Below are 18,639 nucleotides of genomic sequence, written 5' to 3' on the forward strand. Positions count from 1 at the left end.
AGTACATCACTGGGGCCAAGCTTCCTGCAATCATGGACCTAAAGGCGGTGTCAGAGGAAAGCCAATAAAATTGTCAAAGACTCCAGTCACCTAAGTCGTAGACTGTTTTTTCTGCTACCGCACGGCAAGCGGTACCAGAGTGCCAAATCTAGGACCAAAAGGGTCCTTAACAGCCCCCCCCCCCCCTATTTGTTTTGTACTCTGCTACTACTCACGGTTTATTATCTATGCATAGTCACTTCACCCTTACTTACATGTACAAATTACCTCAACTAACCTGTACCTCAACTAACCTATATCGCCTCGTTACTGTTATGTTATTGTGTTACTTTTTACTTCAGTTTATTTGGTAAATATTTTCTTAACTATTCTTGAACTGACCTGTTGGTTAAAGGGCTTGTAAGTAAGCATTTAACGGTAAGGTCAACACTTGTTATATTCGGCGCATGTGACAAATAAAGTTTGATTTGATTAAAGCTTGTTGGTGAAACCTAGCCAATTTAGCGGGTAATCTTTCAAGAATATAATTACATTTCAGTAAAAATTGAAGACCTCTCAACTTACACACATTGTTTGGAATGAAATACCAGAAATGTCGTGCAGTGATTCCAAAGATATTGTACTGATGATGTTTATGTTGTGTAGAGTCAAGTGTGGTAAGACAATGTCAGGTATTAGCGGTGGGAGGTAAAAATCTCTAATAGGTGAAGCAATACTATAATTTTTAAATCAAACTAATAAATAAATAGTTCTACAAAAATAGCAGTTGAGTTAAATGTTTTATCATACTTGACAGAATGAATTTTCCAGACGTTATTTCAAGTCCAAACTGCCTACTGTCAGGATCGGGTCAGAATAATGTTGCCTAGGCTAATGCAGTTGGAAGTTGTTTTGAATTAATTGTTTTCTTGCATTATCCTTTTGTGACTAGGGGGCAGTATTTTCATTTTTGGGAAAAATAACGTTCCCGTAGTAAACGGGATATTTTGTCAGGACAAGATGCTAGAATATGCATATAATTGACAGCTTAGGATAGAAAAAAAATGTAAAAATATTGTCTGTGAGTATAACAGTCAGGATCAGGTCAGAATAATGTTGCCTAGACTAATGCAGTTGGAAGTTGTTTTGAATTAATTGTTTTCTTGCATTATTGTAAAGACAAAACAAATTATTTTAATACAGCAAATGTACAGTTAAAACACCTTTTCAATTAGCTTTTCATCCATTTTGTAAAACAATTTGACAATTTGACTTTACACATTTAATTTTAACATTCATAACAAATACCAATCAATTTACATAAAAAGTACAACTAAGTTCAAGTAACATAAGTTTTCTGCATTATGTTTCAACAGAAGATTGTGATTAAAACAAGCCTAAAATTACACTTAGTCAGTTATCTGAATGCTATGTAAGCTTTGTAAGTTTTGACCCTTTTTAAGTTCTCAGCTTCTGGAACTTTAAGGTCCACATTTGATGAACTGAAGTCGAGACTTCTGAGTGTATGAGATCTACGGTTTGACTCTTCCTTGTGCCGATTTTTCAGGCTCCCAGTTCCGTTTGGTACATCATCTTTGACATGTATGGGAAATACTTTGCAGTGATCAAATATTATTGATCTTCAGAAATTTTGGGGTTTGAACCATGAGTCAAATTTGTCATGGACATAACAATTTTAGACTGTTTTGGACTTTTTTTTATCTGTCGGTTTCACCAGCTGGTGCTTTCCTATGATGTTTATTGCCCTTGAGGTCAGTTCTTCTCTAATTAAAATATGGCTGTGAAACCACTAATCCACACTTTGGGGTGGGAGTTTAGGGACTGAGGCATTAATACTGGGAAAACTTGAGTCTATATCTGGTATTCTTGTATAACTACCCAGTTTAGAAGTCTTGTGTTTGGGAATTTAGAATTTCACTGTGAGGTCATCAAGGTTAAGGTCTGAACCTCTCAGATACACCAGACACTTGGTAATCAACTTTTGGCAAATCAATATCTGCAATGGGATAACTAGCTCTTCCTTTGACCTTCCTAGACTTCCCAACAGGCACATGTATATGTACTCCACCTGGCATATCAAATATTTTATATGCGTTCCACCTGGGATATCAGATTTGCGTTTACTATGAGATGTCACTTTGTATTCTGGGCTTCTGGTATCAGCTTTGGGTATGCTCAGGCTGACATCTGGGTGACTAACTTTCAAGTCTGGTGCTTTTAGATTCACTATAGCCTTTGGAGGAGAAATGTAACTTGTTTTCATAAAGTCCATATCTGATACTGCCCTTCAATTGCGACTTCCAAACTGAGGCAATTTTAATGACGAACATTTATGTCTAAATCTGGACTACCAATCCTCATGTTTACTTTCAGGGTTGACAAGCTCAGGTCCAGTCCCTCAATGTCTCCATCTATTCCAGCATCTAGACCTTTCAGACCAGAAAGGCTGAATTTAGGCATTTTGAGGTGAGGCATTTTGAATTTCCAAGATGGTGAATCAATGTTTATATCTGGAGTGTCTAAATCTATGTTAGGGGCTTTTAAGTCATTTGCAGGTAGGTCCAGATCTGGTGAACCAATCCAACCTTCATCTTTGACAATTTAACCTAGGTCAGCACTGATGTCATGATCTGGTCCTTTTGGTGTAGACAACCAAGGCATAGGCATTTTGAATGTAGGAGTGTTGATGTCAAAATCAGAGGCTTTGATGCTATCACTTGGCCTCTCTATGGTTGGAACACTGAATCTACCTGAGGGCATATCTGGAACATTGAGGTCTAGTTTTGGGCTTTTGTGATGACTCTTACTATAGTCTCAAATCTGGGGGACTGATTCCCCCTTTTAGCTTTGGGGCTGAAAGGTCAATATCAGGGAAGTCATAGCCAGGTTCATCTACATTTGGCCCAGATAGCCCAAAATCAGGCATCTTCAAATCTTGCATTTTTAGACCTGTTTTGGGATCTTTGAGGTTAGCTGTGGGGGCATTGATATCAATATCTGGGCCCTCTAAGTCTCCATCTATGTCAACATCTGGTCTCTTTAGGTCTCTAAATTTAAGCATTTTATATTTGGGCATTTTTAATTTCCCAGAGGGTTCATTGCTGTCAAGATCTGGGGCATTCACATCTAGTTCAGGGGCTTTGAGGTCAGCATCTGGTAAATTAATGTTTGGAACATCAATTCCCCGCTTAATGTTTGAAGCTTTGAGCCTCAAGTCTGGGGATTTTGACATTGTACCAGACAGCAAGAATGTGGGCTTTTTCAGTTTACCAGAGAGCCCATCGATGTCCAGATCAGGAGCATTAAGATCAACCTTTGGTTTCTTCAATGTAGGTACTTTGACTTTACCAGAAGGCATATTAAAGTTTACATCTGGTGCATTGATGTCTAGTTTTGGGCCTTTGAGGTCTCCATCTGGCAGATCCAAATCTGGGGGACTAATTCCCCATTTAAAATTGAGGGCTGAAAGGTCCAAGTCAGGCCCCTTAACTTTTGTTCCAGAGAAACCTAAATCTGGTGTCTTGAAAGTAGGCATTTTGAATTTTCCTGGTGGACTGTCAATATCAGCATCTGGAAGGTTTAGGTCTGCTTTGGGCCCCTTGAGTTTGGGAGATGACAAATTCAGGTCTGGTCCCTCTATATCCCCATCTATGTCAATACTTGGCCCATTCATTCCAAATTTAGGCATATTCAGATTGGGCATTTTGAATTTCCCTGTGGGTGAATCAATGTCAATATCTGGAGTGTTTACATCTAATTTAGGGGCTTTGAGGTCCATGTCTGGTAGATCCATATCAGGGGCATCAATCCCACCTTTAATCTTTGGCATTTTTAGATTTAACTTTTGTGATTTCGCACCTGCATTTATGTCTACATTTGGTCCTTTTGGCATAGTACCTGAATGCCCAAATTTGGGCATTTTCAGTTTACTAGAGGGAGTGTCAACATCAAAGTCTTGAGCATTGAGATCTAGTTTGGGCCCTTTGAGATGACCCTTAGGTAGTCTCAAATCTGGGAGATTGATGCCCCCTTTTAGCTTTGGGGCTGAGAGGTCAATATCAGGTAAGTCATAGTCAGGTTTGTCTACATTTGGCCCAGATAGCCCGAAACCAGGCATCTTCAAATCTGGCATTTTTAGACCTGTTTTGGGACCTTTGAGGTTAGCTGTGGGGGTATTGATATCAATATCTGGGCCCTCCAAGTTTCCATCAATGTCAACATCTGGTCCCTTTAGGCCTCTGAATTTAGACATTTTGAATTTGGGCATTTTGAATTTACCAGAGGGTGCACTGATGTCAAGATCCGGGGTATTCACATCTAGTTCAGGGGCTTTTAGATCAGCATCTGGAAAATTCAGGTCTGGGGAATCAATTCCCCCTTTTATCGTTGGGGATTTGAGATTCAGTTTTGTGGATTTTGGCATTTTACCAGACAGCCCAAATCTGGGCATTTTCAGTTTACCAGAGGGGCCGTTAATGTCCAGATCAGGAGCATTCAGATCAACCTTTGGTTTCTTCAATGTAGGTACTTTGACTTTACCTGAGGGCACATTAAAGTTTACATCTGGTGCATTGAGGTCTAGTTTGGGGCCTTTGAGATCTGTCAGATTCAGATCTGGGGGACTAATTACTCCTTTAAACTTGGGGGCTGAAAGATCTAAGCCTGGAGTCTTTACCTCAAAGTCATGCACTTTAACCTTTGGTCCAGAGAAACCTGAATCTGGCATCTTGAAACTTGGAATTTTGAAATTCCCTGATGGACTTCCCAAATCAGCATTTGGAATGTTTAGGTCTGCTTTGGGACCTTTGAGATTCATTGAGGGTGCTTCTATGTCCAATTTTGGCGCAGACAAGTTCAGGCCTGGCCCCTCTAGATCTCCATCTTTGTCAACATCAGGTCTTTTCGTGACAAATGTAGGCATCTTCATTTTGGGCATTTTGAATTTCCCTGTGGGTGAATCAATGTCAACATCTGGAGTGTTTACATCTAATTTAGGGGCTTTGAGGTCAATGTCTGGTAAATCCATGTCAGGGGCATCAATCCCACCTTTTAACTTTGGTGATTTCACACCTGCATTTATGTCTAGACCTCGTCCTTTTGGCAATGTGCCAAAGAGATTGAATTTGGGCATTTTCAGTTTACCAGAGGGCCCATCGATGTCCAGATCAGAAGCATTCAGATCAACCTTTGGTTTATTCAATGTAGGTACTTTGACTTTACCTGAGGGCATATCTATGTCAAAATCTGGAGCATTGAGGTCTAATTTGGGGCCTTTGAGGTCTACATCTGGCAGATCTAAATCTGGGGGACTAATTCCCCCTTTAAACTTGGGGGCGGAAAGATCCAAGTCTGAAGTCTTTACCTCTAAGTCGGGCCCTTGAACATCTGGCCCCGAGAAGCCAAAGTCTGGCACCTTTAGACTTGGTATCTTTAATTTTCCAGATGGGCTACCAACATCCAAGTCTGGCCGTTTTAATTTGGAAGATAATAAGCTCAGATCTGGTCCATCCAAGTCTCTATCAATGCCAACATTTGGTCCTTTAGGGCCCGAAAGGCTGGATATAGGCATCTTAAACTTTGGCATTTAGAATTTTTCTGAGGGTGCGTTTATGTCAATATCTGGAGTGTTGACATCTAATTTAGGTGATTTTAGGTCGACTTTGGGTAAGTCCAAGTCAGGTGCATCAAGTCCGCCTTTTATCTTGGGAGCTTTGAGAATTATTTTTGTTGTTTTTACATCATCATCATCAATTCCCAGATCTGTTCTTTTTAGGCCAGAGACGTCAAATTTGGGCATCTTCAGTTTACCAGAGGGGGCATCCACATCGAAATCAGGAGCTTTGAGTTCTGCATGTGGTTTCTTTAGTTTGAATTTACCTGAGGGTATATCAATATCTGGAGTACTGAGGTCAGGCAAACTGACGTCTGATAGACACATCTCAACCGCTGAGAGGTCCAGGTCTGGATTCCTAACTCTTGGTCCAGATATAGCAAAGTCAGCCATTCCAAGACTTGGTGTTTTGATCTTCCCAGATGGGATACCAATGTCTGAATCTGGCAATTCTAGATCTATTTTGGAACCTTTAAGGTCTACTGAAGGTAAATCTGAGATATTGACATCAGGATCAGCCCCTAAAGACCCATTCAAATGAGCTAGAGAGAGATCTGATGTACTCATGTTGGCATTAGGCAATGAAAGTTCTCCACCAGGAGCATCGAGAGTCACTGTAGAGTCTGTTCCTCTGACATTAGGCTTGGCCCAGAGAGGTCTCGGTTCCTTGCCTTTCACCTGTCCGTTAGGAGAGCCTCTTTCCCCAGAAGCTAGGGGAAAGGTTGTCCAGTAGGTTGTCCAGAGCTGTCCTCTTTCATGAACTTATTTTCTTTATTTTGGCATTGAGTCTGTTATAGGAATCCTTCAGCATCTGCAAAGAGAAAGCTATCCAATAACAATGGATATAATTGATCTAACAACCTTTTGAAAATGTACTTTATTTGTTATTCAGCTAATTCTGTTTAACTTTAAATGTATTCCACAAACCTCCTCTGGTGCTTTGATGCTGTCCAAGGTCCCCATACTCTTGCGCAAATTATTTTTTGTCAGAACTTGAACCTTCTCATCAAATCCATTATCATCCATCAGCTTCAGTATTTTCAACACATCGTCTTTTGAAAGTTGGTCAAAGTTGATCGTGGCACCCACAATTTCATCTCCTGAAAAAAATAACATTTCTCAAAGTGAAACACAGTTAAAGCATGTTGACTGAAAATGTCAATGATTCTAAATGTGGCCTTAAAAACAGCTATGTATTTTATTGATGCACAAAAGTCAGAGAAAAATCACAAAAGTGAAAGCTCAAGTTTTTTTTTTTTTTTGGGGGGGAGCTTTGAGACTCAACAACATTTTTATACATTAAATAATAGACTCAAAAGTCATACCTTCCTTGAGCCCCTGATTGGCCAAGGAGCCATCGACAACACTGGAGACGACCAATCGTCCTTTCTCTGATTCCTCCAGCATCAGCCCCCCAGAGGGCCTCCTCCCGCTGCGGACACCTGCCTAAAAGCAGACATACAAACATAGTTATAAGAAATGTGCAGACAGGCGTGTGGCCTCAGTGTTGGTCATGTTTCAATAACCCAATCATCAAATGCCGACAATGAACAATAAACGTACAAATACATGTTATTTACAATCATTTACAAATCTATAACACAATAACTTTTTAAAATAGATGTTTGAAATGGCATGCACTTCTAGAAAGTAATGCTGAGGCATAGGTGTTTTTCAAAAAGTCAGTTTCCTGTTGCTTAGCTTATTGTGTTGGAATATGCTTGTTATTACCATCATCATGGCTAATGGATGAATGATCTCACATACCATGATCCTTTATGAAAAGCTCTTCTGTCTAAACCTGTTGAGGAGGAAAGAATCACTTGAAAATAAGTGCTCAACTTGGTTTCACGCTATAATGATCAAAAGTAGTCTAAATACAGCATCATACTTTCATAGCCTTCAAGAGTATCAAATGCAAAGAAATTAGACAATAATGTCACAGCTCATTTTACCCCTTTGAACATAAAACACTATATCAGCTGAAACCATGACTAATGGGGAGCTATGGGGGATTGATAACCTGTTTACATATGCAAATTGGCAGATGGTTGACACCCAGGTAGCTGCCCATTTGAGGTATTCGAGGTATGGCCTTGGGACATGGAGTGAAACACAGGAACAAGTTTTTCCAGGGATATATATATATATATACACAGCGCACAATAGTCTGGTGTTTCCTTTTTAAAAGTAAACTCCGAAACGACCACACCCAACAGTTTCTATTATGAAAAGCTTGCCGTGGCAGGGGCTCAAATAAAGCGATTTGAAAACAACCGCTTCAGGTATGTTCTTTCAGGTCCTGTAAGTGATTTGTGTCACATGCTTCGTGAGACTACTGCTCTATGAACAATAATGTGTTCCACATTTATCATAATCATCATCATCATTAACTTCATCATCAAATACTGTACACCCAAAACATGAATATGTACAAATATGAATCACTCAGACTTATTAAACTATGTGTTTCAATATTCCCCTATTGCTTTTAAGTCAACCATAATGTTTTGAATGGAATAACTTTAATTCAGGAGCAGAGATTGAATAACTACAGGTAACAATAACTACAGGTAACTGCCAAAATAATGGAAACTCTTGAATAAATAAAGGATACAAGATATATTGATACAAAGTATGCTGGGCAGGCCATTAATTTGGCCATCATTTTGGCTACCATGGCTGCGCCCCCATCCACAGGGCATGAGTGGTCACTGAATGGTTTGATGAGCATGAAAACAATGTAAACCAAATGCCATGGAGTGGCACCTGAAACAGTATTTTACACCACCATCAACAAAACACAAAATTATGGAATTTCCCGTAGAAAACTGGTGTCGCATCCTTCCAACAGAGTTCCAGACACTTGTAGAATCTATGCCAAGGTGCATTGAAGCTTTTATGGCTCATGATGGCCCAACACTTATGTTGGTGTTTCCTTTATTTTGGCAGTTATCTGTATATGCCCTCAAAGAGTGGACTGAGTGGACTGACAGTAAGCTAAAAGCTGCAAACATGGCAATTTATTGACATTTACTCTGTTCAAATAATTCATATTATTTGTCTTTCATTCACATTGTGCAGAGTTGTAAGAGATTAGAGGCTGACTGAGATTTTCTCCAAGTCTAAGGTTGTATTTTATGAGCTCTCTATTCACTCAAGACAAACTGTATGCTTGTGAATATTTAACTTTTAATGTAGTATGTACTGTATGTACTGTACTGTACATACTACTGTACAAAAATATGCCAGTTCAGACTGTCTCTAAATGTATGATTTATCCTACTCTATATGCATCCTTAATATATTTTTATCAGGTATAAAATGTTTCGGATCAGCATATTAAAACATAATCCATAACATCGTGGCTGTACTAAATTCTACAGGGACTTCAGGTTACGAAAAAAAAGAAGGTATGGGAACTGTAAAAATATCTGAACATTATGAAGTGGATATGAACACACACGTACTCAATTACATGCTTGCTTACACATACGGACTTATACATACACACACACACCTGATCTCGCTCTCTTCTCTCACTCTCTCTTTTTCTCCTTCCCTTCTCTTCTCTCTCTATTGTCAAGAACTGTTTTATAATTTAATGTGTTTATTGTTTGTCTATCTTATTTATGTATTTGTCTACAAGTTTATATATGTTTACAACAAGCAAGGGGAAGATATCAGAATAGGGGCATTAGGGAATAATAACATATTGTACGGAATACATTTGTACTGTAGTGAATCCGTCTAGAGTAATGCAAGGTCTCTTTCATGATCATGTGAAACGTCAATTGCTATGGAAATGCTGGGATGTATTTTTCAATTATGTTAAAGGTAATTATGATGCAACTATGATGGTGATACAATATGGATTACAATTATCATCATGAATATTAAGGCTATACGCACTACATGTTACACACATAGACACTCAACCATGCAAATTGGCAGAGTTATAATTTATTTGGACATCACACATTATAGTCTTACTCTTATACAGACATTGTACACACTCACTATATCACATCCAATATCATACACATTAACCTACTCAGATTTGCTACTGTCATAGCTGAATCAGAATTAGTTTGGTAACATAGATAAATAAGAGGTTTTATTTACTTTATACTTGTCATTAGAATGTCTTCTTTTGGACTATACTGTTGGCAGTTGCATTTTCCTCTTGGGGCCCAGAGAGGGGAGAGGTCAGGCTTGTCTTTTACATGTCTGGTAATATGCAGAATATCAGAAAGGGAGAAGTCAGAATTGAACAGTGTCTTCCAATGTGAATGTATCTGTTAAACCATGTGATGGGGAGATGTTGTGGAAAATGGCAAGATTATGTTATAGTGCTTGTAAGATTATTTTATAATCTTTGTATTGCATTAGAATGGTTGTTTTATTCGACAGAATAGAGTATTCCGTTAACTATTGTGTGTGTGTGTTCCACTGAGGATGGGCCTCTATGAGATAGCACTGACAGAGGAGATTTAAGATGTCTTTGGCCAATAAAGCCTAAAGAGCATTCCAGATAGTGAGGTAATGTCTTGGTACTATGAAGTACCAGGAACGAGATTAGAATCGAAGATTAGAGACCAAACTGAACAATAATTTATAGCTAATGCTATCTGGCTATGGGATACTCCTCTCTCAAGTAAAAGGCCCTTTGTGAAGTTCCTAAGATCTGTGGTTCGTCATGTGAGTTGAGAGGGGTGTATCTTGGCTATAAAAAATACTAAGTATTCTTTTGTAAGCACTCTCAGAATTCATTTATAGACACTGAATTGATCTGAGAGTCACAGGGCTATGGTGAAGCTCATATAATTAAAGATGAAGTTTAAATAACTCTGACTGGTGTGTGGTTTGCTCTCTCATCATTGGGTAATACAGGAAATTGCCACGACACTACACACATAATATCTTGTCTCAATTTTCTAACATCTGTGGCATTGGCTCACAGGCAAACAGACAAAGGAATAAAACAAATATTGCTAGAACCTATTTCTTGAATTCAAAATATCAGACATTTGAAAGCTATAGTTTGACCTTCATAATACCTCTGAAATCAGTAACTTTACAAGCGCTAATTATGGTCAATTTAGACTGAGAATAGTGTCTAGTTATGGTAAGGGGTGAAATAAGTAAAGCCAGTTATAATTGTAACGGTTTAGCAGATTATAAAAAAAGAAGATCAGTCTTTACATGGCTAAAAGAAAAGGAATATAACATGTACTGTTTACAGGAAACTCACTCTACATCCTTAGATGAAGTTGCGTGAAAAAAGGAATGTGGTGGTGAAATTATTTTCTGTCATGGACAAAGGAACTCAAAGGGTGTGATGATATTAATTAACAAAAATGTAAATCTGAATGTGCAAATAGTCAGGAATGATTCGCAAGGAAGGTGGATCCTTTTGAATATGAAAGTGGACGAAAAAGAGATTTGGCTCATTCATTTCTAGGGTCCAAATCAGGACGATCCACACTTCTTCGAAAATATTTATACCAATTTATTGAATTTACAGGCAACAAATGATCCAGTCATTATGGTAGGAGACTATAACACAGTGTTAAGCACCTCAATGGACCGTAAAGGTAATCACTCTACACACTATCATCACCGTGCCCTTAAGGAAATCACAAATGTTATGGACACTTTAGAAATAGTGGATATTAGGAGTAGAGGTCGACCGATTAATCGGAATGGCCGATTTCAAGTTTTCATAACAATCGGAAATCAGTATTTTTGGGCCCCGATTTCAGATTATTTTTTTATTTAAAATGTTTTATTTTATTTTTTTATACCTTTTATTTAACTAGGCAAGTCAGTTAAGAACACATTCTTATTTTCAATGACTGCCTAGGAACTGTGGGTTAACTGCCTTGTTCAAGGGCAGAACAACAGATTTTCACCATGTCAGCTCAGGGGTTCCAATCTTGCAACCGTACAGTTAACTAGTCCAACGCTCTAACCATTGCACCTGCCTGTTAAGCGAATGTAGTAGAAGCCAAGGTAAATTGCTAGCTAGCATTAAACTTATCTTATAAAAAACAGTCATTCATAATCACTAGTTATAACTACTGATCCAGTTTAGCAGGCAATATTAACCAGGTGAAATTGTGTCATTTCTCTTGCGTTCATTGCACGCAGAGTCGGGGTATATGCAACAATTTGGGCTGCCTGGCACATTGCGAACTAATTTGCCAGAATTTTACGTAATTATGACATACATTGAAGGTTGTGCAATGTAACAAGACTATTTAGACTTAGGGATGCCACCCGTTAGATGAAATACCGAACGGTTCCGTATTTCACTGAAATAATAAACGTTTTGTTTATTAAACGATAGTTTCCGGATTCGATCAGATTAATGACCAAAGGCTCGTATTTCTGTGTGTTATTATGTTATAATTAAGTCTGATTTGATAGAGCAGTCTGACTGAGCAGCAGCAGGCCCGTAATCATTCATTCAAACAGCACTTTCGTGCGTTTTGCCAGCAGCTCTTCGCAAGCACAGCGCTGTTTATGACTTCAAGCCTATCAGCCTAATGGCTTGTGTAACCAATGTGAAATGGCTAGCTAGTTAGCTGGGTGTGCGCTAATACTGTTTCAAACGTCACTCGCTTTTAGATTTGGAGTAGTTATTCCCCTTGCGCTGCAAGGGCCGCGGCTTTTGTGGAGCGATGGGTAACGATGCTTCGAGTGTGGCTGTTGTCTATGTGTTCCTGGTTCGAGCCCAGGTATAGAGAGACATGGTATAGAGAGAAATAGTCCTATAAATACTATATTAACTACAACCTAAAACCTCTTACCTTGGAATATTGAAGTCTCATGTTAAAAGGAACCACCAATTTTCATGTTCTCATGTTCTGAGTAAGGAACTTCAACGTTAGCTTTTTTACAAAGCACATATTTTACATGGCACACATTTTTACATGGCACATATTTTTACATGGCACATATTTTTACATGGCACATATTACTTTCTTCTCCGACACTTTGTTTTTGCATTATTTAAACCAAATTGAACATGTTTCATTATTTATTTGAGGCTAAATTGGTTTTATTTATGTTTTACATTCAGTTAAATTAAGTGTTAATTCAGTATTGTTGTAATTGTCATTATTACAAATAAAAAAAATAAAAACTCGTCCGATTAATCGGTAGCGACTTTTTTGGTCCTCCAATAATCGGTATCGGTATCGGTGTTGAAAAATCATAATCGGTCGACCTCTAATTTGGAGACTAAAAAACCCTGACCTAGTGAGATATACATGGAGGAGATTTAATCAAGCTAATCGTCTTGGCTACTTTCTTGTCTCTTTCTCTCTTGCATCAAAGGTTAAAAAAGTTTTAATAGGAGACAGAATGCGATCGGATCATCATCTAATTGGCATTCACATAACTCTTGTAGATTTTCCACATGGACGGGGGTATTGGAAATGTAATCAAAGTTTACTGGAGGACAACTTATTTTTAACTAAGACAAAATAATTTATAACTGACTTTTTCCAGTATAATATAGGTTCAGCAAATCCCCTTATTGTTTGGGATACCTTTAAATGTACCTTAAGGGATCATTCAATTCAATATTCATCAATAATAAAAAAGCAGTTTCTGTCTAAAGAGACAAGACTAACATGTGAAATCCCTGAACTAATAGTACAGGTAGATAGCAATAAAAACTATACTACAGAGATACAAAATAAGTTAGAGTTAATAAGTTAACAATCTAATGTAATTTATTACAAAAATAAAGCAAACTGGATGGAATATGGAGAAAAATGCACAAAGTTCTTCCGGAATCTCCAATACAGGAAAGTTAACAAAAATAATTTGCAGAAACTCATTACTGAAGTCATTGTCAGCGTCGTGTGTATAGGTGGCAGGGAAGTTAGGCGCAGGAGAGTCAAAATGGAGTGTAAATGGAGTCTTTTAATAAATGTCCACGGAACATGCTCCATAACACTAAATGTACAGACATGAACAAACATGGGTACGAGGACCCGTCGCGCACCAACACGACAATAAACACCAGTGACAAAACAATCTCTGAGAAAGACATGAGGGGAAACAGAGGGTTAAATACACAACAGGTAATGAATGGGATTGAAAACAGGTGTGTGGGAAGACAAGACTAAACCAATGGAAAATTAAAAATGGATCAATGATGGCTAGAAGACCGGTGACGTCGAACGCCGAGCACCGCCCGAACAAGGAGAGGCGACGACTTCGGCAGAAGTCATCTATGATTCTCCGAATTATATTTTAAAAGAGGAAGCAAATTATTTTAGGCAGATGTTCTCTTTTCCGTCTCATCCTTTCCCACTGAATGAAGATTATGGTAAGGAATCCTTTCTAAATAATATAAATCATTGAAAAATAACAAATGTACAGAAAGATCAGTGCTGAGGCCAAATTACAGAGGAATAACTTTTTGAGGCTATTAAATCCTTTCAGTCTGGAAAAACCCCAGGGCTTGATGGCATACCGGTAGAGGTATATCAAGTATTTTTTGATATACTAAAAGCTCCATTGTTAGATTGTTTTAACTACTCCTATAGAAATGGTAGTCTGTCAGGTACTCAGCAGGAAGGTCTGATTTCTCTATTATTAAAACAGGACCCAGATGGCAAATATAAAGACCCAGTTTATCTAAAGAACTGGAGGCCCCTTACACTTCAATGTTGTGATGCAAAAATACTATCAAAATGCATAGAATTAAAAGGGTTTTATCGGGTATTGTTCATCCTGATCAGACATGTTTTTTACATAGACGATACATTGTAGATAATATACGACAACTATTAGAAATAATAGAACATCATGAAACATATAAGAAGCCAGGAATGGTATTTATAGCGGATTTCGAAAAGGCATTTTACAAAGTAAGACTGGATTTTATTTATAAATGCCTGGATTTTTTCAATTTCGGTAATTCTCTTATAAAATCAGAATTGTACAGAAAGGTCTGTACAATGCAAGAGTACAACCAATGGATTACAGCATTACCCCAAAAATGGAGGAGGCGGGTGGCAGCGGGAGGAGGTCGGGAACTGGTCTGTCTGCTCAATATAAAGGATCAAAACTGACAGAGGAATAAAAATAGCATAAATAGGAAAGTATACCAGTTTCATTTGAGGACCAGGATGTTGACAACTGTGCCATATTGATTGCAAAATAGTTGGGAAGAGATTTTTGATGTACCGATTCCATGGTATGAGTTGATACAGTGCCTTGCGAAAGTATTCGGCCCCCTTGAACTTTGCGACCTTTTGCCACATTTCAGGCTTCAAACATAAAGATATAAAACTGTATTTTTTGTGAAGAATCAACAACAAGTGGGACACAATCATGAAGTGGAACGACATTTATTGGATATTTCAAACTTTTTTAACAAATCAAAAACTGAAAAATTGGGCGTGCAAAATTATTCAGCCCCTTTACTTTCAGTGCAGCAAACTCTCTCCAGAAGTTCAGTGAGGATCTCTGAATGATCCAATGTTGACCTAAATGACTAATGATGATAAATACAATCCACCTGTGTGTAATCAAGTCTCCGTATAAATGCACCTGCACTGTGATAGTCTCAGAGGTCCGTCAAAAGCGCAGAGAGCATCATGAAGAACAAGGAACACACCAGGCAGGTCCGAGATACTGTTGTGAAGAAGTTTAAAGCCGGATTTGGATACAAAAAGATTTCCCAAGATTTAAACATCCCAAGGAGCACTGTGCAAGCGATAATATTGAAATGGAAGGAGTATCAGACCACTGCAAATCTACCAAGACCTGGCCGTCCCTCTAAACTTTCAGCTCATACAAGGAGAAGACTGATCAGAGATGCAGCCAAGAGGCCCATGATCACTCTGGATGAACTGCAGAGATCTACAGCTGAGGTGGGAGACTCTGTCCATAGGACAACAATCAGTTGTATATTGCACAAATCTGGCCTTTATGGAAGAGTGGCAAGAAGAAAGCCATTTCTTAAAGATATCCATAAAAAGTGTCGTTTAAAGTTTGCCACAAGCCACCTGGGAGACACACCAAACATGTGGAAGAAGGTGCTCTGGTCAGATGAAACCAAAATTGAACTTTTTGGCAACAATGCAAAACGTTATGTTTGGCGTAAAAGCAACACAGCTCATCTCCCTGAACACACCATCCCCACTGTCAAACATGGTGGTGGCAGCATCATGGTTTGGGCCTGCTTTTCTTCAGCAGGGACAGGGAAGATGGTTAAAATTGATGGGAAGATGGATGGAGCCAAATACAGGACCATTCTGATGGAGTCTGCAAAAGACCTGAGACTGGGACGGAGATTTGTCTTCCAACAAGACAATGATCCAAAACATAAAGCAAAATCTACAATGGAATGGTTCAAAAATAAACATATCCAGGTGTTAGAATGGCCAAGTCAAAGTCCAGACCTGAATCCAATCGAGAATCTGTGGAAAGAACTGAAAACTGCTGTTCACAAATGCTCTCCATCCAACCTCACTGAGCTCGAGCTGTTTTGCAAGGAGGAATGGGAAAAAAATTCAGTCTCTCGATGTGCAAAACTGATAGAGACATACCCCAAGCGACTTACAGCTGTAATCACAGCAAAAGGTGGCGCTACAAAGTATTAACTTGAGGGGGCTGAATAATTTTGCACGCCCAATTTTTCAGTTTTTGATTTGTTAAAAAAGTTTGAAATATCCAATAAATGTCGTTCCACTTCATGATTGTGTCCCACTTGCTGTTGATTCTTCACAAAAAAATACAGTTTTATATCTTTATGTTTGAAGCCTTAAATGTGGCAAAAGGTCGCAAAGTTCAAGGGGGCCGAATACTTTCGCAAGGCACTGTATATAAAACAACTCAAGATTCAAGACTTTGTGCTTTTCAGCTAAAATTATTATATAGAATTCTTGCCACCAACAAAATGCTGAATATTTGGGGCATAAAATCATCGAAGCTCTGCAGATTTTGTTGTGAGGATACAGAATCAATAAACCATTTATTTTGGTATTGCCCTCAGGTAGCCTGTTTCTGGTCTCAGGTTCAGGAATGGCTGAAAATGCATAGCATTGATCTAAAATTGACCCTATAAATAGTACTGTTAGGAGATCTGGTCAGACTGGGTCAGTCAATTACTAATATACTAATACTCTTAGTAAAAGTATTTACCTTCAACTCGCAATCTGTGGATTCTATTCGATTAGATTGATTGAAATTGTACGTTAAACATCACTGCATAGTTGAAAGATATGTTTTGTGTAGCAACCCGTTGTGGGTGGCCAGCAGAGATAGATGGGATGGGCTGAGGGACGCTGAGGGTTGGTATGTGGAATTGGAGTCAAGTGGGAGTGGAGTTGTTGTGTGGGAGATAGAATGATGGTCATCGATAAAAGTAAATGTTTTTTTAAGTCTAAATGAAACATAATAAAAGTACATTTGAATGACAATAAGTGACAGTGTTTTTACAACTAATGCCGGTTTGCCTGAGGCTGATGCCGTGCAGGTGTTTGTACACATGCATATACACAGACTCTCATTAAAATAAACACATACAATAACACCCACATACATGTAATAGTGCTAGACATGCACAGAAACATATCGTTGGCATTGCTGATATGACTTTAGTTGTCCTTGATGTCCTTTGTTTGAAATGTATTATTATTATTATTTGCATTGTTTGCTGTTTTCTTCTGTCTTTTCCTTTAAAAAAATCTTTAGTTCATTCTCTTGGTTGTTGTTGCATTGGGGGGGTTCTTGGGGGTGGGGAATGGAATTAATTGTATTTTTATTTATATTCCTGGGGGGACTGTGGGAGGGGTCTCAAATGGTTGATGGACAGCTATGGGGAACTGTGGGGGGGATCTTGGAGGGTTCGTGTTCACGTTTTTTTTGGCTTGGTGGTAGATCGGTCAACATGCCCTTGAGCAGGGCATTGACCCCGGATGCTTCTGTGTGTTGCTCTGAATGGGAATCTGTTGGATGACTGGTATGATGTAGTTGTTGAGCGGCTTCACTGCAAGTATATTGTGTGTTTCGAATATTCAATAAAAAAACAATTTTATTATTATTCTTTTTTTTAAACATCATCTATGCCAATAGTTACTGTAGACATTTGCATTACAAACCTGCACATACTGTTGCAAACTTGACATACTCATCTAGCTGCGGCAGGTAGCCTAGTGGTTAGAGCGTTGGGCCAGTAACCAAAAGGTTGCTGGATTGAATCCCTGAGCTGACAAGAGTGTTGGAGAATGGTTGTAATTGAAAGTTTGCTGGATCAAATTCCCGAGCTGACATGGTAAACTAAACATCTGTTGTTCTGCCACTGAGCAAGGCTGTTAACCCACTGTTCCCCGGGTGCTGTGGATGTCAATTATGGCAGCCCCCTGCCCCTCCCTGATTCAGAGGGGTTGGGTTAAATGCAGAAGATGCATTCAGTTGTACAAGTGACCCTTACAATGACATCATTGTGGACTTTGTAAACACTAGCAATAGAACCTGGCACCATATAGTCTGGATGGAGTACTTCAGCAAAAGTTTCTAAATGTAAATTGACAATCAATCAAAATCTTACCTTAGGCTCCATTGGGTTGTTTTGACCATGCAGTTTGTAGTTACTCACCCCCTAGGAGTTTTACCACTGATGTGAGAAAGTTGAGTGTTAGCAGTCCATGGTGTTCCGTACTCCTGTAGGAGTGCCTACCCTGTGCCTCCCTCACTCAGTGAAAGCATACCCTCCCCAAAGCAGAAAAACTGGTTCCAGCTTCAGCATACCTTCCCCGTGCCTCAGTCGGCGAAAACATACCCTCCCCAAAGCAGACAAACTGGTTCCATCTTCGGCATCCCTTCCCAGCCACAAACTGTCACACACATTCTCCAGTCCAGGTAGGCAGGGTGATCACGGAAAACTGGCCTCTCAAGACTGGAACTGTGAGATGGAGAGTGCCCTGTTTTTCTCTATCAACACACCAAGACAGGTGGAAAAAAATATTTGTTGATATAACAAAAATGCAGAGGTGTGC

At 38.9% G+C, this 18,639-nt stretch overlaps 1 protein-coding gene across 2 annotated transcripts; it reads right to left on the reverse strand.

Moving 5' to 3' along the window:
* Positions 1-1,250: 1,250 nt before the first annotated feature.
* Positions 1,251-18,516, reverse strand: LOC110493615 (neuroblast differentiation-associated protein AHNAK-like). Of its 2 annotated transcripts, XM_036949576.1 has the most exons (6): positions 18,192-18,516; positions 7,379-7,412; positions 6,937-7,057; positions 6,539-6,711; positions 3,875-6,422; positions 1,251-3,820 (listed from the first exon to the last, which is right to left on the reverse strand). In XM_036949576.1, exons 5-6 carry the CDS (start codon positions 5,582-5,584, stop codon positions 2,807-2,809), a joined length of 2,724 nt encoding a protein of 907 aa, XP_036805471.1. In that variant the 5' UTR covers positions 5,585-6,422; positions 6,539-6,711; positions 6,937-7,057; positions 7,379-7,412; positions 18,192-18,516; the 3' UTR covers positions 1,251-2,806. The 2 variants fall into 2 exon arrangements, with proteins under 2 accessions (XP_036805471.1, XP_036805470.1); XM_036949575.1 differs by having other exon boundaries at positions 1,251-6,422.
* Between the last annotated feature and the right edge of the window lie 123 nt (positions 18,517-18,639).

This window comes from Oncorhynchus mykiss, chromosome 17, assembly GCF_013265735.2.
Source record: "Oncorhynchus mykiss isolate Arlee chromosome 17, USDA_OmykA_1.1, whole genome shotgun sequence".
In the NCBI taxonomy this organism is placed as follows: Eukaryota; Metazoa; Chordata; class Actinopteri; order Salmoniformes; family Salmonidae; genus Oncorhynchus; species Oncorhynchus mykiss.